The sequence below is a fragment of the Onychomys torridus genome, chromosome 4 (assembly GCF_903995425.1).
Source record: "Onychomys torridus chromosome 4, mOncTor1.1, whole genome shotgun sequence".
NCBI lineage: Eukaryota > Metazoa > Chordata > Mammalia > Rodentia > Cricetidae > Onychomys > Onychomys torridus.
Window position 1 is genome coordinate 46,981,794 of NC_050446.1, and position 19,814 is coordinate 47,001,607.

At 44.8% G+C, this 19,814-nt stretch overlaps 1 protein-coding gene across 1 annotated transcript in view; it reads left to right on the forward strand.

Moving 5' to 3' along the window:
- The window catches only part of Myo3b (myosin IIIB), a 336,688-nt gene that overhangs the window by 3,501 nt on the left and 313,373 nt on the right, over positions 1 to 19,814 (forward strand). The window contains exons 3-5 of the mRNA XM_036185605.1: positions 6,859 to 6,963; positions 7,157 to 7,256; positions 10,123 to 10,199. Coding sequence (XP_036041498.1) covers positions 6,859 to 6,963; positions 7,157 to 7,256; positions 10,123 to 10,199 — 282 coding nt within the window. The remainder of the gene's footprint in view (positions 1 to 6,858; positions 6,964 to 7,156; positions 7,257 to 10,122; positions 10,200 to 19,814) is intronic.

A 19,814-nucleotide genomic window follows, 5' to 3' on the forward strand; every position in this document is an offset into this window, starting at 1 on the left:
ACAAGTCTCAGAAACACAAGGGTGGCTAGATTTCGGACAGTGGCAGAAGTCTCTGTTTTCTTTAGTTTCAGTCTCTTGGTATTCCATGGATGGCGAGAGGGCCAGAGAGAGGGATAATAGCATGACTATGACCATGACAGGCTAGAACTATGTGTGTCAGTCAGCTTTTCTTTACTATAACGAAAGCTCTGAGATAAACCAACTTTAAAAAAAGGAAAGGCCAATTTTGGTTTCTGATTAGAGATGTTTCTAGCCTATGGCTCTCGGGCCTGTGAAGAATTAGTCCATCATGATGGGCACAAACTGAAGAAGAAATGGTTTAACCTCATGGTGTCTTGGAAGCAAATCAGGGAGGAAGAAAGAGGCCAGCATCCTGACATCCCCATCAAAGGAAGAGCTCCAAAGATTTAACTTCCTCCCACTGAGTCTTACCCGCTAAAAGTGCACTGCCTCCCAATAGTATCATGTGCTGGTGGGCAGCCTGTTAGCACACAGTCTCTGAGGACACTGAGTCCTCTTGCCGAATCACAGAGCTGGATGATGGCAGGCCACAGTCTGCCCCTGTGAGTCTGCTCCACCTGTGGCTTTTAAAGGTCTGCTTCAGGAGACTTACAATAAAATGATGATGTGTTTAGAATTGTCTTCCTCATCCATTACACTGAGATTAAGTTTGTATTACCTTTGTTCTTCGCCTGCTGGATGTGGTGAGAAGGCCAGGGAGCAGATATTCCACGGGCTAATTTTAGAGGGCAGAAAAAGGTTATCAATAAGCTCCTCAAATCAGCACCACACTGAAAACAAAAGCAAATGAAAATGTCAGCTCTACAATTCATTACCAGCTTGTTAGTTGAAAGCAAACAAGACTCCCTTCTTGGTAGACACCTGCAGCATTAGGACGATGTGCAGAGGAAATGTCTGTGCATGGTGTGTTGGACAGTGTGTGTTTATTTTAAGTAAGTATTAAACTTAAAAAATCCATGCCTCATTTTCTGTAACCTAAATAAGGTAATACAGAATTAGACCTTAGAGAGCAGCCCCGTACTTGGAAATGGTATCGAATATGTACTAAGGCGCACTGTCTTCTTCTCCTTTTAGAGCAAAACCTGGACAGGTAGAAATAATCATTTCAGCATGAATCAATTGCTCAACTTCTGAAAATAGTCTAGAGTGCCATGAAAAGGCTATAAAAAATCAAGCCAGGCAGTGGTGGCGCACACCTTTAATCTCAGCATTTGGGAGGCAGAGGCAGGTGGATCTCTGTGAGTTCAAGGCCAGTCTGGGCTACAGAGTGAGTTCCAGGACAGGCTCCAAAGCTACACAGAGAAACCCTGTCTTGAAAAAAACCCAAACAAAACAAACAAAACAACAGCAACAACCAAAACCAAAAGAAAGCAAAAACCTTTGATTTTTAAATTAAGAAAAATAATTGGCTTTAGTAGTAATCTCTTCCCCTATATTACTAGAGACCAAGGTGTAAATTCTGAGTCTGCAGAGCTAACACAAGAGAGAGGAAGAAGAAAGGGAGGGAGGAAGAGAGGAGGAAGGCTGAGGGAGCATACACTCTATTAAGCTCTTGCTTTTCCTCAGGCCCTAGAAGTCCAGTCTAGTCCCAGATGTCACAGGAAGCATTAAACAGCAAGCCGTCTTCACCCACTGACATGGCGGCGTGAATTAAGTTTATCATGTTGAGGACAGGGGTCTGGGCAGGATGCTGACGGAGGAGAAGGTTGGTAGGATGGCATTGGCCCTAAACGCTGACTGCAGTTGCTGCTCTGGGGAGTCTAGAGTGCAATGAGGGAACACTTCGGTCAGACAAAGGACAGCAAACTTCCCACAGGAGAAGGGAAGAGCTTTGGCAGGCAGAGCAGCATCTACAGGCTCCTGCTGTCTGTGTTCTGAGTAAGGGAATTAAGAAACAGCTGGTGGGAGAGACCCTGCTCACCCACCACCACACTTACACATCCAGGGGAGACTGAGACGGGTGCTGGAGACCTCCACTCCAAACACCTCTCAAGGAGTGGACATCTCCCTATTGGAAATGGAGCTCCTGAGTCCCAAGGGATGTGGTTTTCATTTGTGTAGTTGCAAGTCAGAGACTTGACCTAGTATTCAGGAAAATAAAGATTATCTGTCGCAACTGGAGTGGAAAACTGAACAGAAAGGCAGACATGATGCTTCCTACGGCACCTCCTCAAGTAATTTGGACTGTTTTTATAGTCTTTGTAGAACCTCACACCCTTGAAAGACCTTGACAGTCTACTGATCACAAGGCACTGAAAGAAATTCTCGGCGCTGCCACCTCAGAGTCAGATCAACACACTGGTACAGGAGATACTTGGTGATTGGAGACAAGGCTAGAACAGAGGTCTGGAGACTGTACTGCCTGGACCAGTTCTTAGTAACATAGAGGGAAGCTGATGGCTTATTGAGCAAGGGACATTTTATTGCTTGACATTATGTCTGTCCTGATGAATGCACACACTGTGATTGAGTCAATGTTCAGCGATGTTTCGAAAATGAGACGTGGAATGTGAATTCTTTCTTCTATTTTTCTTAGTTTGGAGAAAAATGCTCATTAAATTCTAGGTGCATCCAGCTGCCTCATTTCCCGAATGCTGAGGGCATAGGGAGGAACTGTGGAGAGGAGACACACCTCTGTATTTGAATCTGATGGCTGATGGAGAGGGCGGGAAGTATGGGTGGGCTTATGTGCCAACCCTCAAGCCTGGGGCAGGAGGCTTGTGTGCCTTTCAACAACTCTAAGAAAATTATTTTATTTGATGCATTTGAATGAAATTTCTTGTTTTGCTTTTTTTTTTAAAAAAAAAAAAAGCCTCAGCCTATTTCACGCTAGACAATAGTCAGTGTGTAGCTGCTCTCTCTCTCCTTTTATATCTAAGTTACTATGGTCTTGTTCTGTAGCCCACAGGCTACCCTTTGAAAACCTTGCTTGGGGACTTATCAACTTCACAGGGCAACTTCCTTGAATGTATCCTGAACAGTTTAATTACATTTCTGTGAATTCTGTAGAGTCAGACAGCTCTTAATGCTGACATTTATTGAACAAAAGGCACCGGCTGAGTAAGATCTCTTTTGTGTTTTGTTTTGTTTTTTCTTAGTTCACAGCTGAGTTTTGATCCCACTGACAAACAACTACTTTTAATCCCTTCCTAAGTTTGGAAGGGATGAAGAAAGGTTCCAAGTAACACATGCTGAAGAGGCCCTTGTCACACAGCTGGTCATATTCAGAAAGAGACAGCCAGGAGTCTTGGGGGTGGGGGTTCCAGCATTGCATTAGCTTGGGTCAACATCCAGCACTTAAATGCCCTCTCAGTAGGGTTTCGCATCCCTTTACTAGGAAAAGGCCCATGTCCCCCTGAGATGGGAGCCCAGCTGGGGAATAGTCCTGATGGAGCTGTTTCATGTTTTGCACCCCGAGAACCAGAGAGCCTCACCAGTACTTTCTTTCATCTCCTTGCATCTGCAGACTGTGTCTCCACTTTCCACATCGAGGTACTCAGAAACTCCCTTTGATTCTGTTTCATAAGCACCTCATGGCTTGACTTAGGGCCCTGCCTCCCTGTTGTTGTTTGTGTATGTGGTGTATATGTGGGCATCAGTTCACGTGTGTGCACATAGGTTTGGAAGTTAGAAGTCAATATCTTTCTCAATTAGCTCTCCATCTTATTCTTTGAGACAGGATCTCTCAATGAACCCAGAGCTCACCAGTTCAGGAAGATTATCTGGCCAGAAAGCTCTAGGGAATCCATCTGCCTCTGATTTCCCCAGTGCTAGGGTCACAGATATGCTCTCCCTGGTTTTGTATGTGGGTGATGGGAACCTGGACCTAAGCCCCCATGCTTTCATGACCAGAACTTTACCAGATGGGCTGGCTAGTTTTATGTCAACTTGACACAAGCTGGAGTGAAGAGAGAGAGGGGAGCCTCAGTTGAGAAAAAGACCTCTATGAAATCAGGCAGTAGGCAAGCCCATAGGGCATTTTCTTCATTAGCGATTGGTGGCGGAGGGCCCAGCCTATGGTAGGTGGGGCCATCCCTGGGCTGGTGGTCCTGGGTTCTATAAGAAAGTAGGCTGAGCAAGCCAGGGGAAGCAAGCCAGTAAGCAGCACCCCTCCACGGCCTCTGCATCAGCTCCTGCCTCCGGAATCCTGCCTTGTTTGAGTTCCTGTCCTGACTTCCTTAGATGATGATGAACAGTGATGTGGAAACATGAGCCAAATAAACCCGTGTGTCCCCAACTTGATTTGGCCCGTGGTGTTTTATCACAGCAATGGTAACTCTGACTAAGGCCCCTCCCCCATGGGTGTTTCCTGCTGGATATCCCATGTTTGATGTTGATGTTGTCAGTTCATCTGCCAATCTGCTGCCAAAATTATCTTTCCAGAATGTAAACCTGAACACCGAGACCTCCTGCCTAAAGCTTCTCTCTAGCCGCACATGTTCCTTACATATTGAACTAGAGACAGTATAGAATGATAACGCCCATTCTCTGTTCCCCTCCCACCTCCCTTTGTCCCAGAGCAGAGTATTTAGACTTCAGATGCACCAAGGCCACCTCTCTTCTTTCATGCCTCCGATCTTTGCACAGGATGTCCCCAGTTCCTCTGCCCTAGATGCTCTTCCATGTCCTACCCCAAACCTGTTTGTCTTTCAGACTCACGTCTGAAATGCTGTCTCCTATGGAAGAACTTCTCAGGCTATCCTCTCTCATCCTCCCTCAACAGAGTTCTCCCTCCTCCCTGGACACACCCTCCCTCCTTAGTGCATGCCCAGTTACTTATGGGCCCATTTCTGGGCCAAGAGCGCTTGGAGGCTGGGGACTGTGTTATCATCTCATGATGGAGCAGGAGGAAGCTGGGGACTGTGTTATCCCATGATGGAGCAGGAGGTGATAAACAGTCGGCTGGCAGCCACTGGGAGAAGAAAGGTGAACACTGAATGCTACTTGTCCTTTTAGGGTCCTGTACCACACAGAAACAAAAGAATTTGGACCTCTTTGGATGACAGTGCCGCTAGTTTTTCCATCACTGTGACAAAACACCTGTGTAATGAACTTGTAAAGAGAACATGCTGGCTCAGTTCAGAGGGTCCAGTCCATGGCTGGGAAGCCTATGGTTTGGGGTGCTGATGGCAATGGAACTCTGATAGAACAATGGCCAGGAAACATGTATGGGAGTATGCCTCAATGACCAAAGACCTCCCCCAAGGCCTTTCATCCAAAAGGCCCATAGCATCTCCTAGTAATGCCATCCTGGAGGCCAATGTTTTAATGGATAAGCTTTGGTGGTCAGTCAACATCTGAACTATAGGAAGACAGAATTGGAATACAGCATCTGGAACAAGAGAACCAATGGGGTTGAGTGGTCAATTCAACTTGATATTGACAGACCGCCGACCTCAATGTCACTTGATATAGTATCAAACCCAAGAATCATCATAGTCTTCAAACATTTCATTGTTTTAGGGGTCCCTGCAAAGTAATTCCTGATAGTAATTTTGTCTTAATTTTAAGGACTTCCTATTAGAATTTTAGTTACATACTTACAAGGCTAGAAGCGTGGGTATTTCATTCCAGGCTATTTGATTGTTATAACTGTATTGCCAACTGTATGGCAGGGATGGTACCCACACCAAACAGAAGCATATGCTCAGCCTTTATTAAGTGCTGCTGCAGTTGTTCAGATCTAGAGCTGAATAGATCCTAACATGTCCTTGTCCCTTTTAGTCTAGCTGCTGATCTGCCCTTCCTTGGCTTCATTATGTAAGAAGCCAGTCCACTCAAGCAAGGGAGCACCCCCCACTCACTAGTTTACTTTATTTCAGACAAAGCTCTAGGGAGCCCAAGTCTCTAAAGTGAGGTTTTTACATAAGCTCAAGATGGCTGCTGGCATCGGATGGGAGCTCTGAGTTTGCTCCCCAGAAAAGGGCAGGATGCATGTACATCACGCTGCCTGCTATTCTGAGTACTTACATGCCCTTTTTCTAACAGTTACAGATGTGTTGATTTAAGGTGACTTGTAGCAAACTCAACTGACTCTACAATCTGTATAGTTTCTCCCTGAAAACCTTTCCATTGCTGGAAGAGGAAGACTGTGTCTGCTCTCTGTACCCATATTTTGGTGATACACACTACATGATAAAGGACAGTGTGCAGGTGGAGTCTTAGGCTGTAGGCTGCTTTAAATTATAGACAGAGAGAGGAAGGGTGGGAGGGAGAGAGAGAGAAACAGAGAGAGAGAGAGGTTTAAAGCCTCCTAAAATCTCAAGCTGAACCAGAGAAAGCCAAGCAGGTCTGACAAACACTGACCCTTTTGGAAGAGTTACTGGTCAAGCCTTAGATGCCCGCAGTACCAAGCCAGGCATTGAAATCATTGAGATTTGTCTCTGGTCTGGTATCAAGGACATTCATCTTGCCTCTTCAATTTTTTCATCTCCAAAATGCATGTTTAAAAAAGAAAAACAAAAAACAGACAATAGTCACATAAAGTGAAAAGTAGCAAGTTACCATGGTTACAGATATGCTTTCTCTTTCAAATTTCTAAGTAATAACTTGTGCTTTTATATTTGGCTTGGCAATTAGAAAGTCAGCCTTTAATATCAGCATGTTCACTCATAAACCATTACTTTGAATAAAGACTACACACATACAAAGAACCTGATTTGGTTGTCTAATAGAAATTTGCAATCTAATTATTTTAGTCTGGAGTTTTGTGATCTGCAAATTTACCGCATTGTCCATAATCAGTAGATTTTTCTTTCTAATATATTTGTCTTTTCTTTTTGTTTGGGTTCTCTGGCTCCCTCTCTGCCCCTACCCCACCCCCACCTCCTCTCCCAGCTATGTAACGGGGGCTCTGTCACCGAACTTGTCAAGGGCCTCTTGAGATGTGGCGAGCGGCTGGATGAAGCTGTGATCTCCTACATTCTGTATGGAGCCCTCTTGGTAAGAAGGTCCATGGTGTAGAGGGGGCAGTTTGTGCACAGCTTGGCTCCTCATGGCACATGAACAATGGAAACCCAGTCTGGGGCTGGTGTAACCGATGTGGACTCTGATGAGACTGTTGGATTGATTTGCTAACCGTTCCAATTTCTCCCTTTCTTTCTCTGTCCTGCGGTGGTGCTGGGACACCGCACAGGGCCTTCAGCATTTACACCTCCATCGAATCATCCACCGAGATGTGAAGGGGAACAACATTCTCCTGACAGCGGAAGGAGGAGTCAAGCTCGTTGACTTTGGTAATGACTGTACCATTTGTTTCTTGATGTGCGCAGCTCTAGCCGAAGGGGACAATTTATTGCACTCTCTGAAGATTGGGGTCTCTCTGCTGCACCACAGGCTCAGGGACTTTCAGGCAAATGGGCTGGAGAGTAGGGGGTTTTCCAGATGGATCGCCCTCGGAGACGCTCTTTCCTAATTATTTTCAGCTTTCGAAGCAATTTTATTAAAAATGGAAAATAAAAGTATTGCGAAAGAAAAACTTTACAGACAATGGTATTTTGGCTTTGTTTGTTTTTTGTTTTCCGTGAAAGTTTCCCACCTCAGGGCAACTGTCTGTAATTTACATTTTTCATCTCTCTTTTGCATATGAAAAGAGAAAGCAGTTTGGTTTTTGAAATGACTTTCTCTAGCCTTGGGCATACTTATTTGCAGTGCACAGAAGGTAAACCGGTCCTCTGGGCCTGGGAGATGTGAAATTCTGACTATTGCCTTAACACGTGAGGCATGTTGACCTGAAAACATTAACAGGAAAGAAATGTAGACAGTATCATCTGAGGCCAGAGAATATTGACTCTTCTCCAACATTCTGTTTTGATAGTCCTAAACCAACAAGCCATTTAGTTTTCCTCTGTGTTTGGCATACAGAATGGTTTGCTCTTCTAAATAAGTTCAAGGTTAGCTACAAATAGTGAGAAACGATTTCGAACTTCAAAACGTCACCAATATCACCATAGTAAAAATAAGATGGTGGTTTTTAATATTCATTGTTTCACCGATAAGAAATAACTTGGTATAACAATGTGTCTGCAAATGAGTTGTGTGGAAGAAGTTATATAAGAATGAATGAAGTCGGGGTCGGAGAGACGGTCAGTCATTCAGAGCATCTGCTGTTCTCGGAGCCTATCTGGAGGCTCACAGCTGTCTGCCAATCTAGTTCCAGAGGACATGGCACTTTCTTCTGACCTAGTCAGTCTCCTGCATGCATGTGGTGCACACACATCCATACAAACAGACAGACAAAACACGGACACACATAAAATACAAATAAATTTTAAAAATGAAGTTGCTTTAGATGTGTTGGCCTGTGTTTTAAGGGGCAAACCAAGAAAAAGGGTAGAGGAGGCGGGTTGTCTGAGGCTGTGCTCCTCTCAATAGGAGGAACTACAGGGCTGTAGCAATGTGCTGTAGTACAATGTGTTTTCCACATGGCCCTGAGGGCATTTAATATTCCAGAAGGGGGACAGCCTAGAAGGATGAGGCTAGATTTTAAAACCAATTTATCCACATAGCAGCTTTTGCAAGCTTTGAGAGAGAAAATGTTCTTAATCTTTCCAGTAAAAAGTTCCTGAACCTCCAGTTGCTCCCAAAGAAATTTCTAGAAATTAAAACCAGAAAGGTGTAATTGTTTGTTTACTGCATTGTTATGGAGGACTTGGCAAAGTGGGGCTTTCCTGGGGCACTGGGACATGTGTATAATCCCAGCTACTGGGAAGGCTGAGGTGGGAGACTCACTTGAGTCTGGGAGTTGGAGACCAGCCTGGACAACACAGTAGAGTCCTGGTCTCAAGTGTAGGGGCTGGGAGATGGTAGCCCTTCCAGGCTCTTTAATAAGGAGAATGCAAATGACGAACCTGGGAACCAGTTCATCATCCTGGCGTGGTGTGTGTGTGTGTGTGTGTGTGTGTGTGTGTGTGTGTGTGTCCATAGAGAAGCAGCATACAGTATTTAGACATGAGTTCTTATCTTCAGTTGCAATAGTGCCAACATTTTTCATTTTCTTCAGGGCTGTGCTAGACTTCGGCTTAGTATAAAAAATACATTTATAAAGTACATGACACGATTCTTCTCACATTTGGTATTAGGAGAACCTATAAGTTAGGTGTGATTGTTGCGTTATCCTAGTTTGAAGATGGGAAAACTGAGGCTCAGAGATGAGGCAGTCGCACCGCTAGTGAAAGGCATAGTTGACCTGGGAGGTGAGTCTCCGGACTTTCAATCCAGTCTACGTTTACTTCCACTTTATTTGATGGCACAGAGAAGAGAGGTCATCAAAGGACATTGGGGTAATATTAAAATTCAGGTCTTCCACAGTGAGCTTTAGGTAATAATGCTGTCAATTTCTTTTTCCATTTGAGAAGCATTGCTTTCTTGCCAAGTTTCTAGTCTTGTAGGCTAGATAAGGCCTGGAATCTTTTTGTGTCTACACTGATGCTCTATTATAGATAATGCTTGCCAATCTTCCTCCTCCATGAAATGAAGCACTTATTGAAGAAATTGTCTGAAATAATTGGGAAACATAATAGGAAGATATTTTGGGTTGATCATAGTTGTTGATATTTTTCTTTATGTTCCAGATTTGCAGCTATATGGACAGGAACCTTATTCATTAGGAAACACGGGTTCTGATGATTTAGATAGAATGCTTAAAACTCCATTCATGGGTTGGCAAAGTACATGGAACAAATATGCTCCACCTTCTATTTTTATGCAGCCCATGACCTAAGAATTACATGTATGTATGTAATTTGAGACCAGATCTTGTTATATAGCCTATACTAGCCTCAAACTCACTATGTAGCCCAGTCTGGACTTGAACTCTTGATACTCTTACTTCAGCAGGATCCTAAGTCCAGAGATTGCAGACATGTGCTACCATACTTAGTAGAGGTAGATTTCGGCACCCATAAATAAAGTTTTATTTAGGTATGGCCACACTTCCTCATTGCTGTGTTTTCTCTGGCTGCTTTCGCACTGTGGCAGAAGTTAATTATGACAGGGACCATGACACCTAAAATAGTTGCTATCTAGACTTTTATGGAAAACTGCCAGCCTCTATCTAGTATCTTATGCTCACTGCTGAACTCTGATCCCCTTTTCCTGCAGGTGTCTCTGCTCAGCTTACAAGCACACGCCTACGGAGAAACACATCAGTTGGGACCCCATTCTGGATGGCCCCTGAGGTAAGCAGGAACTATCTAGTTCTTTGCGCTTGTTGAGTGCCTTGGTGTTGTGCCTTATTTTAAGGCAAGACTCATGCTCTCTACAATTTTCAGGAAGAAAATCCTTTATCCTTCTAGGACTCTAAAATCCTTGTGGTTGAGAGATACTGATAAGACAGCCTCAGAGAAGCAGGATTATGTCACAGCCAGCCCACAGGGAGCCTTCATGCCATTAGGAAAAGAGAGGCAGTTTCTCCAAGGGTCTTGGCGTGGCAAGTTCATCTAGCCTTCACCTACATTAAAACAGCCACCTTTCCTAGACACACACAGTCCATGGTCCGTGGCTTGGTGGAGAGTCTCCTTTTAGCTCCAAGCAGCCCACAGAGCCACGTGCAGTTCCCTGGCTGTTTCTACCGTGTACATAGCAACTTCTCTTGGGTGCGTTGTTAGCTTTCTGCAGCAGAGCAGGATTTGGTCCTAATTTAGTTCTGGCCTCAAGACAGAGATGAGGCACGCAGAAGTAGAGGAGCTTTCCAGCTGGGGAAAGCATTTGTGAGTCACCCGTGCAGCGTGCTTGATAGGTCAGCATTTCATTCCCCAGCACTCCGACCTTCACCCAAAGGAAGCTCTCTCGGAGAAAGCAAATGATTCCTTAAACCAGAGGACATAGGCGGTCTCTGCTCCGGCCTCCTTCTGCCTCCCAGATGGCTTTCTGTCTCCAATCTGTCTGCATGGTCAATCTTCTGTATGATAGCCCATGTGGTCTCCTAAGACAGCAGGTAACACACACCAATCTCTGCTCAGTTTTCTTCAGTGTTCTCCTTTTTTTTTTTTTTTTTTTTGGGTAATGAACAGACCCACTTTAAACAAAAAGAAAATGCTGGCAGATGACAGTATTTACTTATTGCACATGTTTTTTTAAATAGGTTAAAACATATGAAGCTGGATCTAAATGTTTTATCTGTTAAAAAAAAATACTTAAAAATCACAAAGCCACTTAAGGGTCAAATCAGCAGTTTAATGAAGTAGATGCCATTGTTTGAGGTGTGATTTGTGTTTTGCAATGTGATTGTGGGTTCTTTGAATCTGGCATCTCTATTACCACATACGGTGTGTTGTCCTAGTCTCCTCCCCTCCCCCAACTTAGCCCTGTTTCAGTCCACATGATCTCTCTTTGCAAAGAGTGCTTCCTCTGACTTTCAGCTGTTGCTTTCTGTAAGCTGGGCACAGTTTCACAGTAAAGAAATGTGGGCACTGAAGCTATATGGCAAATAGTTACCCAAATGACCTGAGATATTTGTATTTGTGGCAATACACTCACTGACATAAAGATGAAGAAATACATTTTCTTTTGTGAACCCCATGGGGAGGATGAGATCATAATTTCTTTGGATGGTATCATATTCTTTTTTTTTTTTTTTTTTTTTGGTTTTTCGAGACAGGGTTTCTCTGTAGCTTTGGAGGCTGTCCTGGAACTCGCTTTGTAGACCAGGCTGGCCTCGAACTCACAGAGATCCACCTGCCTCTGCCTCCCGAGTGCTGGGATTACAGGCATGCGCCACCACCGCCCGGCTGGTATCATAGTCTTACCTCTTTTTATCTGTCCAGGTTCATTTTCAATTTCTTTCCTCTAGTTCCTCTTATTCTCCAACAGTAGTGAGCAACAGATTTCCCTCCCTTGTCCCTGGCCCACATTGAGGCTCTCACTTATGTCTGGGTAGGAGATTGTCACTGCAGCTCTAACAACCTCAGCCTGCCATTAGCCACTGTCATCTCTGCACAGTGATGGGCGGGACTCCAGGACTGGAAGCTTTGGTGGAGGTGCGGATGCTGACTAAAGTCTCCGCCCCCTGCTGGTCCAGAGTAGGTGCTCAAAGGATGTTTGCTGGATAAATGAGTGTGTTGGCGATGGAGGTTAAGATAAATGGAGTGGAGTTCACTCGATCTGTCCTGAAAGGGAAGCCTAACCAAGTCACTGAGCTCATTGGGTGACGTAATGTGGAAGATGGCATTTCGGTTCTAATGTCAGCAAACTGGTTCTCAGAACCACAGGATAAGATGGAAAGAGCCCTTCCCTGGCTTTGGGCATTTGTTAGATGGTGGTGGCTTCCCAGCTTCAGTTGGGTTGAGGAAAGTGTATGGAGTCTTTCTGCAAGGGGCAGTGAGGAGGCCCATGGCGAGCATCTGTTCCCCAGACTGCCTGGCCATGGCTCCCTTCTCAGCAGGAAATCCAGCGTCTCCCCTATCTACTGCAGTGGATGAACTGAAAACCGGGAAGTCCCAGAAGCGGGACCTTGGCAACGTCATCAGGAGCAGGTTTCTGATGGCCCCATTGGGGCTTCTCTGAGGGTGAGGGCTGGGTCCCAGCCTGCAGTTTTTAGCTGGTATCTTTCTCACACTCCAGTCTTTGAAACAGAGTATCGCTTTTTCCAGCCAAGCTTCACCCCGCTCTGGGGCCTTTCATATATACTCAGAGGAACAATCTCCCATTTGACAGATCAGGAGCAACTTCCCATTTCACGCTTTCCACTGTGCTTTGGACCAAGCGCAGTGTTTGAAAAATAGGATCAGTAATGGTTCATGTAGATATAACTGTCTTATTAAAATAGAAACACAGAGCCAAATGCAGAGTTGAGAGCCCAAGAGGTCAGAGCAGCAGCTAAGAGCTAAAAACCCTTTCTTACCCTTCACTTCCGCTGCTGTCCTTCCCCTCAGCAAAAGCCTACCTCCATGTGCATCTGTCTTTTTATAGACTTTCTGTTCTGCCTCCTCATTGGTTGTAAATCCAACCACATGACCTCTTCCTCCTCATTGCCTGTCTATACAGACATCCAGGTTTTCTATGGTTGGTGTTGAGATTAAAGGCGTGTGTCTCCATGCTGGCTGTATCCTTGAACACACAGAGATCCACCTAGCTCTGCCTCCCAAGTGCTGGGATTAAAGGCATGCACCACCACCGCCTGGCCTCTACTATGGCTTGGTATTAGCTCTGACCCCCAGGCAACTTTATTTATTAACATACAAATAAAATCACATTTCAGTACAAATAAAATATCACTATAAGTTCAAATTAACATTGTCTTCATGTGAAGCCTGAATACAATATCAATTGTATACACTTTACCTTCAGTTTGCGTGAGGAAGTGGATTTAGATTAAACGCAACCATGTCTGTCCTAACAAGGCCAGTGGCATAAGACTTGCAGATGGCCTATACTTTATTTTTTAAATGCAACGGAAAGATCCTTGATCTTACTTTATTTCTGAGCAACTAAGCCATTATTCCCTCCCATTTCTACGACACCAGCTTGAGTAACTGTGAAAGAGGCTACCCTACAAACCAGGTAGCTAATGGAATGTGACCATACCACCACCAAATGTTGACGAGCTGTCAAGACTACTCACAATTCACTCAGGCTGCTAAAAGCTAGTCAACATTCTCCATCCCTTCTTCAGGACCATCGGCGGGTACTACCCACATAGAAGAACGCTGGTGAGGCTGTATCAACCCAGCAATGTGTGTGTGTGTGTGTGTGTGTGTGTGTGTGTGTGTGTGTGAGAGAGAGAGAGAGAGAGAGAGAGAGAGAGAGAGAGAGAGAGAGAGAGAGAGAGAGATTCTACAAGATGCTCACACTTGGAAACTTGGAAACAATACTGCTGGGAAAATTAATTCCGAGCATAGGAAAAGGGACCCTCTAAACGTCAAGATCAGTACAAATCCTTATGAACTAAATACATAAGTAGCATACTATAGCTACAGGAAAGATAATCCTAAGAGGTAAATTAAAAAAAAAAAAAAAAAACCTCAGCATGAAAGATATATTTTTAGATTGCCATGAGAAATATAATTTGGACAATAAAAACCTGTTTTCATATGATGGAAACAGAGGCTGGTGAGTCTAGAGAACAATGACGTCACCAAAGTCCAAGATCCTTTTTTTTTTTTTTTCTCCATACTGGGGCTTTAGCCCAGGATTTTATGTGGGCTAGTCAAGTGTTCTATCACTGAGTTACACTCCCAGTCCTGAGACCTGTAGCAGGAATCTTAAAAGGTCTTATTAATAAAAACAAACTCGGAGCCAGGTATTGGGGTGAACACTGAAAGATCAGAGAAGCAGAACAAGCCATAGCTACCTCACCTCATCAACTCCTCAGCTGATCCTGTTTCATCAGACTGGAAGCCTCTGTGTCCTCATCTAAATGGCTCTCAGCTGAACTGTTGCTCAAAAGCCTAAAAGCTTAACCAGCTCTAGTTCCTCTTCCTCACACCTTAAATACCTTTCTTCTTTCTGCCATCACTTCTTGGGATTAAAGGCGTGAGTCACCATTCCTGGATGTTTCCAGTGTGGCTTTGAACTCACAGAGATCCAGATGGATTTCTGCCTCTGGAATGCTAGGATTAAAGGCACGTGTGCCACCATTTTCTGGCCTCTATATCTAGTGGCTGTTCTGTTCTCTGACCCCAGATAAGTTTATTAGGGTGTACAATATTTTGGGGAACACAATATCACCACAGAGACCCCAGTTTTCAAAACCTACCTGGCTAGGATTGCTGCAAGCTATATGCCTTTGTTATCCAGGGGCTGCCTTGGTGATGGGTGATAGGCACGTCTGTGATGATCAGTGAGGCAGGGGTTGTGGCTCCTGTGCTTCAATAGCCATAGAGAAAGGACTAGGATGGTAAGATCCCATGGAAGCCTGCCCTGATTTCAGCTGTGCACATCTGTCATAGATTCACAGGTTTGCTGTAACCCATCGGCATTGAGCGGGTTACTCAACACAGCCCCACAGAGATGGATCTGCTCTTTGTCTGGAGGTTAGAAATTAGGAATGATATGTAGAAGGCTTTGTTTTCTCTGAAGCATGCCCCCCCCCCTTTGTGTCTTCTGCTGGAGATGAGCTGGCAGACCTCAGTGTTTCTTGGCTTGCAGTAGCATGGCCACAGTCTCTACTTTGGTGGTACCGTGGTATTCCTCTAGCATGTCCCTGCCTTCATGTGACTGTCTTCTCATGTGGGCCCTGGTCTCATGGGTGAGGGGAACCACCTTATTCCAGCATGACTGTATCTTAACTAGTTGCATCCAAGTAGCCCTGCTTTCAGTTAAGTTCATCTTTGTTGTTCCTGGGAGTTAGAACTTTAACATTTTTCATTTGGAGGATACAGTCCATCCTCTAACAACTCCCCAGATATTCAATGCTGTCTGTCCTTTGTAGCACAGTGTTCAAATTTCTAAGGCTCTTTGGTGACTGCTTGGGTGCCTCCAAGTGCTGAATGTCACAGGTGTTAGTTTAAAGTGTCTGCACACACACACACACACACACATGCATGCACACACATGTATGCACAGACACACATGCACACACACACACACATGCACGCACACACATGTATGCACAGACACACATGCACACACATACACATACACAGATACACACACACACACACACACACACACACACACACACACACTCATACTCCACATGAGTGCCTCTTTGGTGTCTGGCCTGTAATTTTAGCCTATATCTAAGGCACCTTTGTGTGTGTGTGCTTGTGCACTTGGGTATTGAACGCAGACAATTGCTTTATTGTTTCTTTTCTTCTCTCCTGCTTCCTAATGCTGATTTCTCTTAATCAATAATATGAAGGATAACACCTTACATTTCATGGTGTTTGCATGTTATTTCGTAGCTACTCAGGCTCACCTGTGAAGATGCCAGTTAGTGTGACTGCCTCTGTGAAATAATGAGGAGCCCAGTGCTCTGCCTGGCCAAGTGCCCCTGGATGCAGGGTGGGTAGCAAGCAGGGGTGACTGGAATCTATCTTTTGCAATTCACTGCATTAAGAGATTTCCAGTATAATCCATGCTAGTTATCTGCAGTAGTATTATACATCCCATATTTATATCCAACATACTCTGTAATGTCCTGTGGGTGGCAGAAGGGGATGGAACCTACTCTGTGCTAGCAAAGGGTGAGGGAGGTTGACCGTCTACCAGATCTGCTATCTCACACTGGGAAGAATTGAATGGAAGTAACAGGAAGAGTGGAAAGAGACAATAAATGGTTGTGTTTAATGCTAAAAACAATGCCTCAGATAAAGGCTAAAACCAGAAGACCAGAGATTGTGTGTGTGTGTGTGTGTGTGTGTGTGTGTGTGTGTGTCTGTGTCTGTGTCTGTGTGTCTGTGTGTTGTTACAAATGACAATAGTCCAGGAAAAGGAATCCACATTGTCATTAATATTTTCATTGAGGTTATCTGTTGACCGTGCTGTAGTGACACCTTATACTTGGCTGGTGTGTGCAGGTATGGCCATGTCAGCTATTAAAATATTAACATATTTCCATTCCGAGTGGACAGTGCCTGCCACCCAGAGCTCTAGGGTTTTCCTCAGTCATAGAGACACCATGCCTCTGCCCAGGTCATCTCTGGTCTCTGAACCCACTACAGGGGCAAAGCCTTGGCCGGAGGGAGCCTTAGGCCAGCACCAGCAGCTCTTCCTTCTCTAGCCTCTGCCACATGCCAGCCGAGTGTCCAGCTGTCCGAGTGTCCAGCTGAGTGTCTGAGTCTTGCTGAGCATGTAGCTTGCTAAGCATGAACACAGCAGGAAGGAAATCTTCAGTCAGTCACCGAGACTGACTCACACCCCAGGACTCTGAGAGGTGCTTTTTCATTATAGACTTTTAGTTCATTCTCAGTGGTGGATAATATTATCCCCCCATTTTATCACTGAGAAAAGTGCAGCTTGGACAAGTGTAGGAGATTCCATGTTCCAGTCTGCTTACCTAGGAAGGGCTGAAGCAGTTTGGTTTTCCAGGCAGGGTGAGGATGCAAGTCCCATTTTATAGATGACCAACGAATGCATGGAAAGAATCTTCATACTTGCTTGGTTTTACGGGTGTTCATAGGAGATGTTGGGTGTGGGAGCGGAACAGTTCACCCAACAAGACTCAAAAGTGTGGCAGAAGGATGCTCTGAAATTGGAGTTTGGGACACATCATTTTAAAAGAGGCCACCTGCAATGTACAGCCTGGCTTCATGGCGCGATTCTGCCCATTTTAAGAAGCATCCTGTGTCGCGGGGACCCGGTATACCCAGCATCCTTCTAAAGCAGCTAGTGGCCGGTCTCTGTATTGGAAAACAGACTCATGGGTAAAATAAACATTTGCTTCTTTTCTGAAAAAATAATTCCTCCCCCTTCATGCCTCCATCTGCATGTTGTTGCAAACAAGAGCTAATCAGCAGAGGAGAAACAGATGTGCTGTGACGACGCTCTTTGCCCTGCCCAGGGTCCTTGACAGGGATGGTTGCCATAACAACCATCTTACACCAAGGCAGAAATAGCGCACACATTTGGAACCACTCTTGACTTCATCAATGATGCCATTCCTAGCCAAATGATACGACAACACTATTTCCTTTGGCCCTGCCAGGATTAGAAATGACAAATGAGATATTTTGTGTTGAAGGGCTGAAGAAGCCACAAAAACGTCACAGTTCTGGGAGAATTTTGCTTTTATTGCCATTTCCATTCAATAAGCTCTTGCTAGTGGATTTGGTTCCCAAACAAGAGTTGGCATTTGCTTGCCATGTATGCGACACTGAGTGCTACATATATATTAACTGATCAAGGATCCCGGGAACAAACCAAGGAAGGCAGGGCTCTTTCCACCCTGGTGTTTCTCACTGGTGAGGTAAATAAGTCACAGGAAGTAACCAGCCTTTGTCCTTGGACAGTTACTTGAATTTGAACTGAGATATTCAGTTCCAAAGTCTTCATCACCACCACACACATCTGTATGTGTGTGTATGTGGTGCACACATGTGGGTACCTGTGGAGGTCAGAGGTTGAGGTTGGATGAGGGTCTTTCTCAGTTGTTCCTCCCTGTTTTTTGAGACGAAGTCTCTCCCTGAGCCCAGAGCACATCAGTTTGGGTAGACTGGCTGGCTAGTGAGATCCAAAGACCTGCTGGTCTCTGCTCTCCCAGTTTTAAGGTTACAGACGCATGCCACCTCGGCAGCTTCCTTAGGTGGTGCTAGGATTGGAATTCAGTCCCCTTGCTTTCCCAGCTAGTACTTCACCCCCTGAGCCACCCGAGTCCCCAAAGTCCTCTTCCTTCTTACTGCAGAAACTGTTTAATTATGAGCACTGGTGCACCCAGTAAAATATGGGTCTTGGTCAATATTTTTATCAAGAAGTATCCTTCTTGGTATCTACCTAAAATGAGCAAGAGAGAAACCAACTTTCTAAATAAAGAGTTTATCCAGAAATTCAGGGCACAAAACCTCATTTGTGAATGTAACAATCGTTCAAAGAGGTTTCAGTCCGGGGGACTTAAAACGTTTTCATATCATTATTATTGTGTGTAGGGGTGCATGTGTCTTGGCACATATGTGGCCATCAAAGGATAACTGTGGAGTCAATTCTCTCTCTCCGCCTTTTTGTGAGTTCTGGGGAATGAACAGAGAAACAGATGCATGGCTGGGGCCACAGCCCAGAGGATTTGCCTGGCACACACAAGGCTCTAAGGTCCCCCCCCCCCACTACATTATACATACTGGTTACAGGGGCTTATCCCAGGAGGTGACATTAGTTTTTTAGCAGAGGTAATGAGTGTGTGGCCAGTGTCTTGGCAAGTGGTTATCTGTTATTGTATTGCTAGGTTTAGTTTGGGAAAGCCTCCTTGCGGTACCTGCTAGGACAAGCAGCTGCCTGAATGTCTCTTCTTCGTGGCACATAGCTCCATCTTACCAGGCTCAGATGCAAGAGGGTTTGTTTTGGTATTGATTACACTCACTCTGGTTGGTATGTTGAAGAAAACGTAATAGTTCAGCACATCACTAAATACCAGTCATTAAGCTCAAGGGAAGAATCTGGAAAAATAAAGTCTTTAAGAGAATGAATTTTTCTGATCTGAGCTCTGCCATTCATGGTTTAAAAACAATGGTGGATCAATTTGTTGTTTGTTTGGTTTTTTTTTAAATATGACTTTAGTTTGGATAAAAAAAAGTTAAGAGTATTTGTATTTTAGGGTCAGAACTGGGAGCTTTCCCACATTACCACTGATGTGAGAAACGTTGTTGAAGATTAGTGTGAGTGTGCGAGTGTGCGTGTGTGTGTGCGTGTGTGTGTGTGTGTGTGTGTGTGTGTGTGTGTGTGTGTGTGTACTAACTCGGGCATGTGTGGAAAGAGGACAATCTTCGAGGACAATCTTCTCTGATTACTCTCCACCTTGACCTTTGCAACAGGTCTCTCCCTGAGCCTGGGTGACTGTTTCAGCTGTTCCTCATGGCCACAAGGCCTAGGGATGTGCCTGCCTCCAGCCCAGGCACTGGGATTACAGGCACTCCCCACTACACCCAAGTTTGCCATGAGTGCAGGGGATTGAACCTGGGGCTCTCATACTTGAGCAGCAAGCACTCTAGTTGGCAATCTGTCTCAGCTGAGAACTTAGTGAATATTATTGACCAGAAAAGTGGGAGAAGATGGAGAGTGAGGAGGGAGAAGAGACTGTGTACAAAGACAAAATAAAAGAGCATAGTGGAAGTATATGGGGCAGGGTCTGCTGCAGGAGTGCCTTCAAGATGGAGTCACCATGTGAGGGGACAGGAGGAAGACACCACCCATGAGGAGCTGCA